This window comes from Fukomys damarensis, unplaced genomic scaffold, assembly GCF_012274545.1.
Source record: "Fukomys damarensis isolate Sample0158 unplaced genomic scaffold, DMR_v1.0_HiC HiC_scaffold_21, whole genome shotgun sequence".
Lineage (NCBI taxonomy): Eukaryota > Metazoa > Chordata > Mammalia > Rodentia > Bathyergidae > Fukomys > Fukomys damarensis.
This window is the reverse complement of record NW_022900933.1, coordinates 12,166,556-12,179,528: the sequence shown is the minus strand read 5'-3', so window position 1 is coordinate 12,179,528 and position 12,973 is coordinate 12,166,556. Positions and strand designations below refer to the sequence as shown.

General features: G+C 39.7%; 1 protein-coding gene across 3 annotated transcripts in view; it reads left to right on the top strand.

The window, feature by feature from the left end:
• Dcaf5 (DDB1 and CUL4 associated factor 5) overlaps positions 1–12,973 on the top strand; it is a 121,001-nt gene that overhangs the window by 81,180 nt on the left and 26,848 nt on the right. For all 3 annotated transcript variants that reach the window (XM_010645353.3, XM_010645352.1, XM_010645354.2), the window contains exon 7: positions 11,712–11,778. In XM_010645353.3, coding sequence (XP_010643655.1) covers positions 11,712–11,778 — 67 coding nt within the window. The remainder of the gene's footprint in view (positions 1–11,711; positions 11,779–12,973) is intronic.

Below are 12,973 nucleotides of genomic sequence, written 5' to 3'. Positions count from 1 at the left end.
GACCCACAGACATTCTCATCTTCATAACATCAGAGAAAACAGCTCATCAAATCAACTGCAATGCTTTACCCCAACTGATACAATCAGCAACACATTAAGATCAAGCACAACTTGGACACTGACCACCTGTGGTAGTCACTAGTCTATCACCCTTAAATCATTTGAATTAAATTGAAATCAAGAAGCAGTCCAGAACATGTCTGCAGTGAACAAACTTTTCAGTATAGTATATTTACCATTTAATGACTCAGACAGAATGAGGATGCAAGACCCCTGATCTCAGTTAGCTGATTGATGAACCCCCTGACGCTTACTGACCTCGGGCTGCAAGGCCCAGATTGAGTTCCCCATCCTTCTGAATAGTTGAACTCCACAACGTTCTATTACAGGTTTCCCACGCCCTTTCTTTAAAGATGTTCAAAGTTGGGAACTCAGAAAAATACCCTTGATGACCATCTCTGCCTCTGCAGAGTGGGTCCAAAGACTTGCACAGTCAGGAGGTCTGAGAGTGCTGGGGGGGGCGCATGGGGGTTCAGGGGCTCCCCTTCCTGGCGCTTGAGCGTTGGCTGCTGGGTCGGGAGCAGGCGTGGTTCTCCTTCCCGCGGTGGATCAGGGCCGGCCTACCTCCCTGCGCTTGAGCGATGGCGGCTGGGTCGGGAGCAGGTGTGATTCTCCTTCCTGCGGTGGATCGGGGCCGGCCTACCTCCTGGCGCTTGAGCGATGGCTGCTGGATCGGGAGCAGGCGTGGTTCTCCACACTTCTTTTTTCATACAAGAGAAACTGTGCAACATTTAAACGTGTGTTTGAGTTACTTCACTTAACATTCTTATCTCAAGGTTCATCCTTCAACTCTTTTTTTTAGGCCAGCCCACCTTTTGTCTTTGTGATGTAGTGAGGAATCCTGCAGTAAGACCCCATTCCTTCCTCTGGAGGCTGTCTGAACCCAAAGGTTCTCCTTTTTGCTTTCACATGGCAGTATACTTAAATTTTGTTTCATTTTCTCCCAGAAGCATGACTGAGTACATTCAGTTTTCTAAGCTTTACATTCCCCTCGGTACCCTCAGTGAGCCAAGCTTTTAACAGGGTTCAAAAAGAGTACTGTATCACTGTTCCACCTGCTAGCCTTTCTGGCACACATTTATAAGACAGCACTTGGCTTTTGTTCCCTTTCTTTCACATTTCTTAAATGGCTCTTGTCCTAGATTGTGAGTCCAGTAGAGCAGTTTAAGCTGCTGGGAAGTAAGTCAGTCTTTCAGGCTAGAGGCATATGAACCTGGAAGTGGACAGTCTGGTCATTTAAAAATCATTTTTACTTTAGTCCCATCTAAGACTAGGCCTGATAGTCCCTATATCTTGCTGAAAGAGGGATAGAGAAGGAATCAACTTTTCTTGAAAGGATTGAGCACTGGAGTGTCTGGACACTGAAATTTTCATACAGACCTTTGTTTTGAACTTGACAGATAGCAGAGCCCCCAGAATTATGGTAATAAAATCATCCTGCCGAATCCCACGAAGACCTGACTTGTACCCTGTAAATACAACAAAATGGGCTTGAATATACAGCCTAGCCTCACACAGTGTCAGCACTCGCCCTCTCTGTTGACGCTGTAGTGCGGGGGTGCAGGGATGCACCAGTAAGTCTCTCCAACTAAAGTCAGACTTCCTTCTTTTTGCAACTCCATATGGCCCTGATGGTGCCCATTTGGGGGCTGGCATATATGTGCTCCCTTCTCTGAAGCAGAAGTATGCTTTTAACAGGGAAGAATTCTACTCTTGAATTCCATTGTTAGATTTGTTTTGTGATGTTAGACTAACATTTTTTCCATCTCCGTCCCTTTCTTTTCCACTATTATATTTTAATTCACCTAGTGACTTTTGGGTGTATTGGATAGGTTTCATCCCCATCTAACACTGAGGCCCAGAGTAATTGAAATGGCTGCTCTGATGAGCAGGCCTAAACAAGGACTAAACTCAGTCTCTTGCTTCCGATTGTGCCCTCTTACTCATAGGCCTGTTGGCACCTGTGTCACTGAGATCAAGCAGTGACATGGCCTCCCACAAGCTGATAAGGAAAAGCTGAATGCAGAATGTTGTAGCAGAGGAATTCCTTGTATGTATTGTTTAGGGGGTGAATATTTTAGGAGATTTTTTTGTTCTATAAAGAAAAGTAGAAGGCTAAGGATTTAGCTCATTGGTTCTGCCACTTGCCTCTCAAGCAGAAGGTCCCGAATTTGATCCCCAATACCCCCCCAAAAAAGGAAAAGTAGAGTGAAAATACCTTTTATTAAATCAGTCATCTTTAAATCTGAACCCTGGATTTGTTTGAAAGTCTGAACGCATATATACACATAGTTTTGCATGTAGTAGTAAAGGGTTATGGCACTCTGGGAGCCATAGAGGCTCAGGTACTGTCAGTCATGGATTAAGATTTTTCCTTTGTGAAAGATCATCTTTTAGCTCTTTTACTGACATAATTTTAGAACTTAGTGTAAACAGTGTTGGAATATAGTCAGGTCTGCTAGAGATGGACTAGTTTATAATTGTTCAACTGAAAGGAACACTGGGGCCAGGGATTTAGCTCAGTGGTTCCGCCACTACCTCTCAAGCGCAAGGTCCTGAGTTTCATGCCCAGTATTGGGGGAAAAAGAAAAAAGGAATACCGAGTGACCTGGATTTCTTCTTAGAAACAAGTAAAATTGATGTGATTTGATGACATGATAATGACAGTTTAATGCACAGCTCCTGGCTAGAAGTGTGGGCCCCTCTGGGAAACTCTGATAGATGTTAATGAAGTGGGACCGGTAGAATCTCTTCTGTCCTACATGACCAACCTCCTTAGAAATACGATTTTCAGCAGGTTTGTCTTCTCTTTTGGATGTTGTCAAACTGTAAGAAAAGGAAGAAAATTGTAAGAAAAGGAAAATGTTTCTTTAGAATTCATGGAGACTTTGATTGAAGGAAAAGTATAAATACTCACAGAGGGACTGAAGTGAATGATGCCATCTCCCCATTCCTAGTTTCCATCTGCCAAAACTGAGGTCCACAGAGGGGAGGCTCAGTACTGAAAGCCATTTGTTTAATGTCCCCTCAACCTACATCTGGGTTTCTTCTAAAACTGGTTTTGCCAAATACTCACCTTTAAATAATGCAGACTACCTTATTGCAGCAGTAGTTGGTGATTTATAACATTTTAACAATTTTCTTCCCTACTTATTATCTGTTATTGGCTGATGTTATGGAATATTTCTTTGCTAATAGAATTTTCCCGGGCTGGGGATTTATTTAGCTCAGTGGTTCTGCCGCGTGCCTTGCAAGCACAAGGTCCTGAGTTTGATCCCCAGTACCCCCAAAAAAAATACTAATAGAATTTTTCCTATTCAGAATCTGTAAAGATTGGTTATTTTAATAAACCAAAGAATTCCAGGAGTCTAATGGGGCTGATCTGGCAAGTAATCCAAAGGAACAAGAATAATGTAACTTCATGTACAAAAAGAGTGTATTCTTATGGGTATGCATATTTTTATGTTTTTATTGGGAGCCAATGGAGTTCTGTTTCTCTTACTACAAATACATCTATGGCTTTGCCTATTTCCAAAGAATATTTATTCATATTGCTTTGGGTGAAATTCATGGCAGACTTTGGCTATAAATGATATGATCAAAGGTATATTTTGTACCAATTAGCAAACCTTTTTCTAGAAATGATCTTTTAGACAGCACATCACAAAGTTGTTCCATTATATTTTTTCCCCTTCTGAGAAAAGGTTGAGAGAAATAAAGAGCTGTGTTTGATTTAAATGTTAAATAGCAGTCTTTCTTCTATTACTGACTCAGGCTACAGAGCCATCTGGTTTCTCTATCCTAGTCATTGTAGTTAATTAGATAGGCATGCCATCTCCTGGAGAATAATTAATCAATTACTCTGGAAGAAGCCTTTGGAGAGAACTGAGTTGATCAGTAGTACTCAGAGAACAGTAACTGATTGAAATGTTTCCTTCTCCTTCAGCAGATCTTTTCAATTATCAGATGTTGCACAAACATAAACACCACACACACACACACACACACACACACACACACACACACACACACCCCCTATCTGTCAAGAACAGCAAGAGATTTTTCTGTTACCAAAGGGCCTGATACACACACACACACCCCCCTATCTGTCAAGAACAGCAAGAGATTTTTCTGTTACCAAAGGGCCTGATAAGGACCAGGGATTTAGCTCAGTGGCACTGCGCCTGCCTTGCAAGCACAAGGTCCTGACTTCAATCCCTGGGACCAAAAAAATGGTATATTGAGACATATTCTGATTTATTCTTAAAGCATGTGAGATGAGTGGGTTGTCCCTTTTTTGGTTTTTTGAGACAGGGTCTCACTTTGTAGTCCAGGCTCACCCTGAACTTGTTATGTAGCTCATGCTGGCCTCAAACTCGCAGCAGTCATCCTGCCTCTGCCTCCTGAGTGCTGGGATTACAGGTGTGAGCCACCACACCTGACATGACAGCAATATTTCTAAACCCTACCAAATTGTAAATAGTAGACAATTATCTGTATTCCACATTAGTCCTTTGTGTTTTTGCGGAGGTGTGGGGGTTGAGACAGGGTCTCACTATGTGGTTGAAACTGACCTGGAACTCACTGTGTAGCCCAGGAACTCACAGTGATCCTTCTGCCTCAGCCTCACAAGTGCTGGGATTACAGGCATTCGCCACCACGCCCAGCAGTCCTTTGTTTTTTTTCTAGAGAACATATGTAATTGGAGAGATGAAGGGGGGTAGGAGTTCTTGGATGGGGTGCTAAGCATTACAACAGTACAAAAAAATAGAGTATAACTTGAATAGCTATTTTCTGTAAAGATTAATGGATTGACAGAGGATCAGAAAGTGACAGCAACAGTGCAGCAATTTTTTTTTCAGTGTTATAGGTGGTGTTTATGGAGAGGCCTTCTTGAAATCTATTGAAAAAGAACCTTTGTTGAACTTGTTTGAGCAAGTTCTTATCTCCATACTGACAGTGGATTAAATAAAAACCCAGTATGCTCTGGCCTCAGGTTAATTCTACTTAAAATATCTAGAATGCACTCAGGTCAGTAAACAGGTTGCCATTTTGGGTCATAGAATGTCTGAACAGTTCAGTGGGTCAGAATGTGGCTGGCGGTTCACCTCTGTGGCCAGCTGGGAAGGATTGTGGGTTATGTGAATCCACATTACAGTCCTTGCCCTTTTTTTCATTGGTATCATACATCTTGCCCACAAAGCCAAATTAAAATTAAGTATGTATGTATGCTCTCTGATCTGAAGTAATCTTTGTGTCATACTTGTCCCTCAGCTCAGAATATTTTGGGAAATCAGGTACTCAGTTGCCTAGATAAGAGTATTTAAAAACATTCTTTCTCCCTTTTTTGGAACCCTTCCTGCTTTTCTCAGTTACGATACATTGCAAAGACTTATATGAAGTAAGTTTTTAATTTGTGGTTTACTCCCAATTTAGAATAAAATAAACTTGAAAATCTAGAAAAGGTAAATGAATTCTTCATATTCATATCCCTAGTTGGCCACAATTTTATATCACCTCACACATTTAAGTTTTAGTGTGTTTGCCTTTTCTAAATTAAATAGTAATCTTTAGGATTTTTTTAAAGTGACATTTTAAATGTGAAATTTGATTGTAGAAGTCCTACTTCTGAAACAGGGATGAAAATGTTAAACATAGGAATTTTGGATAACCATTTTTTCTTGCCTATGTATAGAGGGCTATCTGGGACCAAACCTTTCTGTTACCTATACCAGAAGCCTGTTACTGTACTTTAGGTCAGCTTTAGACTCAAAACATCAGATTCCCCTGGTAGGAATGTGCAGATACTGATTAAAGTTAGATATCATGTTAAAAAGGAAAAAAGAGAGGGCGAGAAATCCATACTTCTGTTTCTACTACTGGAGATGAAGTTTAATTTTATAGTTAATGCCATGTGAGTGCCGCAGGCACGTGAAGCTGGTGATAAGAAGAATTTACCAACAGACAAAGAGGATAGAAAAGACAAGAATTTATTTAGATCTGGGTACACTGCCAAAGGGGGGGCAGTGAGTTTCCAAGAGAAGAATCACACACACAGTCAGGGTGAAAAATGGGGGTTTTTAGAAGGCTTTGAGGATATGGAAAACGCATCAGTTAGCACCTTTTAGCACCTGTATTGTGTCTAAAGTTATGTTGCAGTTTTGACAAGATCCCTTTGTTTTGCTTGAATTTATTTAGATCTGGGTACACTGCCAAAGGGGGGGCAGTGAGTTTCCAAGAGAAGAATCACACACACAGTCAGGGTGAAAAATGGGGGTTTTTAGAAGGCTTTGAGGATATGGAAAACGCATCAGTTAGCACCTTTTAGCACCTGTATTGTGTCTAAAGTTATGTTGCAGTTTTGACAAGATCCCTTTGTTTTGCTTACAGAGACCTTTAGCTTTAGATAAGAAGGTGAAAAGGAAAGGAGGTCTATCTTTTTTTTTTTTGGAGGTCTGTCTTTTGAAAGTGAGTCAGTCAGTACTCATTGGGAGGAATGAATGGACTTTACCTCAGATTTGTTGCTGTCTTATGACCCCCCTCTACCTAGAGCAGGAACTGGATGTCTCTTTAAAGTTTTCTGTTAAGAGTTTTAACTCTTTTGTTCCTAATGGGCAGTCACTATAATTAATTTAAATAATTGTGTTTTTACAGTTTTCAATGGTTATTGGGATTTCTTTTAGTAGTGAGTGGCGTTGGAACTTTTTTTTTTTCCTGGTATCCAGGGTCAAACTCAGGATCTTGTAGGTGGCGGCAACACTGAGCTACATCCCTGGCCCAGAACTATTTTATCTTTATTTTCTTTTTCATTTTCCATTGCATCCCACAGTAGATATATGTGAGATAGCCACCAAGACTTGAAGTATTCTGTTGGTCCTCTTGAGCGCTAACCATTAGCAGGCCTCATTCTGAGGCTCCAACCAGTGCAAGTCCAGGAGGCAGTGACAGTGCCAGCACAGCTTTAGAAGAGGAGTCTTTCCACCAACCTCAGTGAAGCAAATGTATCTCTATACTTCTCCGTAGCTTGGTAGTGGGGCTCTTAATGAACTCTGTGCTATCTCCAGGAGTACTCTTCTTCCAGACATCCACATAACTTGCTCCCTCATTTCCCTCAGGGTTCTGCTCGTGCCATTTTATCAGAGAGACCTTCTGTGACCACCCTATATAAAACAGAAACTAGTCCTACCACCCCCCACATCCCCTAATTTTCTGTTTAGTCTTTAGCACTTAGTACTACCATACATGTACATATACCACACACACATATAAAATTTGGTTTCTAACCAATTTCCTCTTACCCGTATTATATTTGTATATAGTATTTTTTTTTCTTCTGTTCATAGGATATAATAGTGTGAGGGCAGGAATGGGATCTCTTTTGGTCCATGTATCCTTTCCCTGGAACAGGGCCCAACCTATAGGAGACATTCAGTAAATATTATTTAATGAATAAAGGAATGAACTCAATTTTAGTCTGTCACAGTCAGCAATATCCCAGGCAGCAAACTTAATGCTGGAAGGAGTCCAGTAGATAACCACAAAATGTCATAAATGAATTTCTCAGAGCATTTTGCAATTTCAATGTGTATGAATACTTACAGTCTGACTACATGTCTGTAGGTCAAGACTCATCCTTGGAAAGCATCTGAGCTGCTCCTTTATGATAGGTGAAAGTTACTTTTAAAAGGTAGAGCAATCAACAGCTGTCCTTATCACTAAGAGAAAAGCCTATACATTCTATGTATTTTCTGTGTTTTAGGAGCTGTCATATAAAATCTAACAGGTCTTAACTCTGCAGGAAATTTTTCTTTTAAGGCAGTCTTTGGAGCCATCATTCTGTCGGGGAATCCCCTTTTACCTTTTCAGGTCTCTGTCCTGGTGAATGGTTGAATAAATAGGAAAGTGCTGAGCCCTCACAGTGAAATAGTAAAACCTCTGATAACCCTAGCCTGGGCTTACTCCTTTTATGTTTTATTTGCTTAGTTTGTGGAGGTTTGTGTAGAAAGGAAGAGAGGCAGGAATTCTGTATGAGGTTTATAGCCTCTATTAAACACAGCAAGAAATAAAATGTTGAGTCGTATATGTTACATAATCATATATACATATAATTAGTGGGCAGTTCTTTAGTTTTCTTTACTCCCCACCCCTTTGTTTTAATTTGGGTTCAAGTTTCAGGTACAACTAGTTTAATCTAGAAGCACAGTAAACAATGGCAGAAGAGTAGATGTTAGGAAGATGAAGAAAGATTTACTGAAGCAGCTACTGTGGGCAGCTGGAGATTGACTCTTGAGTTATAGAACACAAACATCTTAGTTTTATCTAGGAACAAGGAGATTGGGCCATTGATGTGCCAACTTCTGCCCATCATTAGTTGAAGTTATGCTCCTGATGATGTTCATTCCTAGATAATTTAGCTGACACTCGTGTAGACATATGTTGTTGGTAGTTGGGGATCAGGCAATGTATACAAAGCAGTAAGGCCCAAGAGATAAGATCAGGATATCAAAGAGAAAACTAAGCCATGCTTCTTGTTCTTATTTTAAAAACTAGACTACAGAGAACCATTGCTTTATCTTTGCCCCTTCCATTCTTTTGCCTTTTAAACCACACCTTGTTCTAAAGCTGGCTCAGTATTCAGATATTTCTTTTCTTGAATCTTTAGCTCAGTGACTCACCAGGCATCTTATTCTCATAATGGTACCCAGTGACTTCTATATATGGAATAGTTGTTGCATACCTGCATGTTTATATTTTCTACTTGATGTAAGCTCTTAGGAATCCAGGTTATTGCTCTCCATTTTGTGTGTGTGCGCGTGTGTGCGTGTGTATGTGTTTTGTTTTTTTTTTGTGTACCAGCGATTGAACTCAGGCCCTTTTGCTTGTGAGGCAGATGGCAGAACCACTGAGCCAAATCCTCAGCCCCTCTCCATATCTTTGTAAACATCAGAGTGCTTCAGAGAGTATCAAGTCCAGATATCTCATTTTGCAGATGAGAAAATAGCCCACGGTTTTTTTTCTACTACTCCTTGGTCCAGTCACTGAGTCTTGAAGAATGAGTACAGTACTGGCATTTATACTGAGTTAACTTCCCCAGCTCCTTTTTTATTTTTTATTTTGAGATAGGATCTGGCTGTTAGTCTATTATTCAGGCTGCCTCAACCTCCCAGAGTATAGGTGTGTGCTACCATGCCTGGCTTTCCTTAACCCTTATAAATAGCCTTTGCTTTATCTTTAAACATACCTACTCATTGCTATGTTCCCATGTGTGTTTTGAAGACTAGTAAATTGACTTTTAAGTGATTGCAGAGCAGGGCATGATGGTGCACACTTATAATCCCATAACTCGGGAAGGTAAGGCAGAGGAGAATCACTGCAAGTTTGAGGCTAGCCTGGGCTACAGAGTTAGTTCAAGGCTAGTCTGAGTTACAAAATGAGGCCTTATCTCTTTAAAAAAAAAAAAGATTGCAAAGTACTTAGTACTAAATTTAATACTTTAGTGTTTAAGTGATGAAGCATGAACTTACATGTATATTTGATTTACACTCTCTTTAAAATTTTTCACAATAACCCTTTTCAGGTAAGAGGTTTTTCTTAGAAAACAATAAGCCTTTTTTCCCCTAGGGAAATAAGAAGATGGGGCCAAAAGCAGGAAGTTAACAAAGTAAAAGTTTTGTTAATATTTAGAAATAAATGAGCACCCAGAACTGCTTATTTGCTACTATTAAACAATGACAGGGCAGGACCAGGGATTTAGCTCAGTGTTGCCTCTTGCCTGCCTTGCAAATGAAAGGTCCTGAGTTTGATCCCCAGTACCAAAACAAAACAGTATAAACAATGCTTTTGAGTCTAAATTAGACTAGATTTGGCATAGTATCCTTTTTGAGATCAAATGAACTGCCACATAAAAAGGGATTTGTTAGGCCCTGAATATTAACTTTGGCTGAGTTGGCAGTGGCTTCCTGATTAAAGAAGTCAGTTGGCAGCAGGTAAGTTCAGAATGCTTGGCCTTCCATTTAAAAAAAAAAAAAAAGTCTCTGGGAAGCCCCTACTTTGTATTTTCCACATTGATTTTTTTTTCCCCAAATTGTTGTAAAATGAAATTTACTGTTTTGAATATTTTTATATGTACAGTTCAGAGGTGGGGAATGTACTATGTGCAAGGCTCTGGGATTGATCCCAAGCATTAAAAAAAAGAAGCCAGGCATGGTAGTGCACACCTGTAATCTCAGCACTCTGGGAGGCTGAGGCAGGAGGATTACTGTGAGTTCGAGACCAGCCTGGACTACATAGTGAGTTCCAGATCAGTCTCAACTACATAGTGAGACTCTGTCTCAGAAAACCAAAAAAGGTGGGGGGTTTTAAAAAGTTAACAATAAAAATGTACAGTTTAGTAACAAGTACATTCTCTCATTACATAGCCATTGCTACTGTCCATCTCCAGAATTTTTTAATATCTCAAACCAAAAATCTGTCCCATTAGATGCCAGCTCCTTCCTATTCTCTCCCTCTAACCTTTGGCAACCACATTCACCTTACTGTGTCTATGAAGTCTCACTACTCAATACCTCATATAAGTGAAATCACTTAATGCAGTGTTTGTTTTTTGTGCCTATCTTGTTCTGTGTAGTGTAATTCCTCTAGGCTTACTTGTATTGTAGCATGTAGAAGATTAGAATCTCCTCCCTTTTAAGGGCTGAATAATATTCCACTGACTGTATTACCACCTTTTGTTAATCCATTTATCTGTTAGCATATGGGGTTTTTTTTTTGGCTATTGTAAATAATACTACTATGAACGTGGGCATACAACACATAGAGCTATTTGTTAAAGTTGTTGCTTTCAAATCTTGGATTTGTATTTAGTATTACTATTGCTGGGTTGTACTTTTTTTGTTTTTTTGTCTTTGTTTTGTTTTGTTTTTGGTACCGGGGATCAAACTCTGGTCCTTGTGCTTGGGAGGCAGGCAGCAGAACCACTGAGCTAAATCCCCGGCCCTGGGTTGTATATTTTTATAATTAACCTTTTGAGAAATTACCTTACCATCTTCTTCAGTGGCTATACCATTTTACATTCCAATTAACAGTACTAGTAATGAGGCTCCACTTTGTCTTGCTAGTACTTGTTTGTTTTTGTGGTGTCTGTTTGGTGTGTGTGGGTGTTGTGGGTGTGTGTGTTTTTGAGTTTGAGACAGGGTCTCACTATGTAGTTCATGCTGGCCTTGAACTTACTGTATAGCCTAGGATGACTTCCAACTTGAGGCTATCCTCCTGCTTCACCCTCTCAAGTGCTAGGATTACAGGTGTGTGCCACCATGCTCAATCCTGGTCAGTACTTGTGATGGTCTCTGTTTTTAGTAATAGCCATCCTAATAGTATGCAGTGATGTTTCATTGTGGTTTTGATTTGCATTTCCCTAATGATTAATGATGTTGAACATCTTTCTCTATACTTTTTGGCTATTTGTATCTTTGGAGAAACATCTGTTCAAATCCTTCACCCATTTTAAAATTTTAAGTCTCTCTGTACGCATAAAAAGATACAGATATAGTAAGTCAGTTTGTTTTCATTACTGTATATTTATTGTTCTATACTATAATTGGATCGTAATATATTGAATTATAAAATAAAATATAAATTTTTTGTCCCAACAGTATATCCTTTCAGGCTCTGATGACTTCAACCTGTACATGTGGAGAATCCCTGCAGACCCAGAAGCAGGTATGTCTTCATTGTATGAACCCACTGCTGTGGTTGACTGTGTTGTGTTGACTTTTGTCATGCAGTTCCCTTAGAGTACAGATCTGTCACATGGCAAAGTTATGTCTCTTCAACATAATACAGTTTATCAGAAAATGACCAAAGGAAAGTTTAAAATAACAATGATGCTTAGATTTTTTTTTTCCAGAAAACTTTCATTTTAGAACTTAGAGATCTTCCGATTTCCTGTCTCCCCATATTTCACACTTAGACTACTTTTATGTTGCTTTTACATGCTTTCCCTTTATTACCCATCTCCACATTTCTGCTTATAACTTTATTTATAAACAGTTGTTAGGGCTCCTTCCTTTCCTTTGATCTTCCTGGCAATGTTAACTAAAGAGGGCTTTCTCTGTTAACAGGTGCTTTTCCTGAGGTTTTTGAGAACCCCAGACATAAAAGAAATATTTCTGTATTTGCTCTAGATAAAAATGTGTAACTTTTCATAAATTTAGATATAAGCCACCTAAGCTTTCAAATAAGTGAATCATCCATCGTGTGTGTGTGTGTGTGTGTGTGTGTGTGTGTGTGTGTGAGTGTGTGAGTGTGTGTGCTGGGGATCAAACTTGTGCTTGCAAGGCAGGCAGTGGAACCACTAAGCTAGATCCCCGACCCCATCCATCTTTATTTTTGATAATAGTGCCCTCTGATATTTTCTTGCTTACTAGTAGAAAAGTATCTTTAAATACTTAGGGTATCTCAGGAGAGCCATCTGCTCTAGGTGATACATGGCCTCAAGCTGGAAAATGGCTATTAGAAAAATAATTGAGGTCTAGGCCAAGTGTATGACACATTTGTCTACTGATTAAGGTTTTGGCTTTGCCTATTCTTGAATTAACAACATTGTTACTAAACATCTGCCTTTCAAAACCAGTTGGGGCCCACTTTTGGCCTAAACTATTCAGTCGCAGTGGTTTAATTACCAAAGAAGTTATAGCAGGGCATTTCCCCTGCTAGAATTTGGAAAGCATGAGTGAAGCAGCACAGTCAAATGGAACAGCAGCTGTCTGCCTGAACAAAGTGAGGCTCTAGCACTAGAGGTTATTGTGGATTGTCTTTTACCCTTGTAAATACTAGACTAATTAGCTGAGAAATGGTCTTTGGACTTAATTGTATCTTTTAGCTGATCTTAAAAAGCTTTTCAGTAATAAGTAGA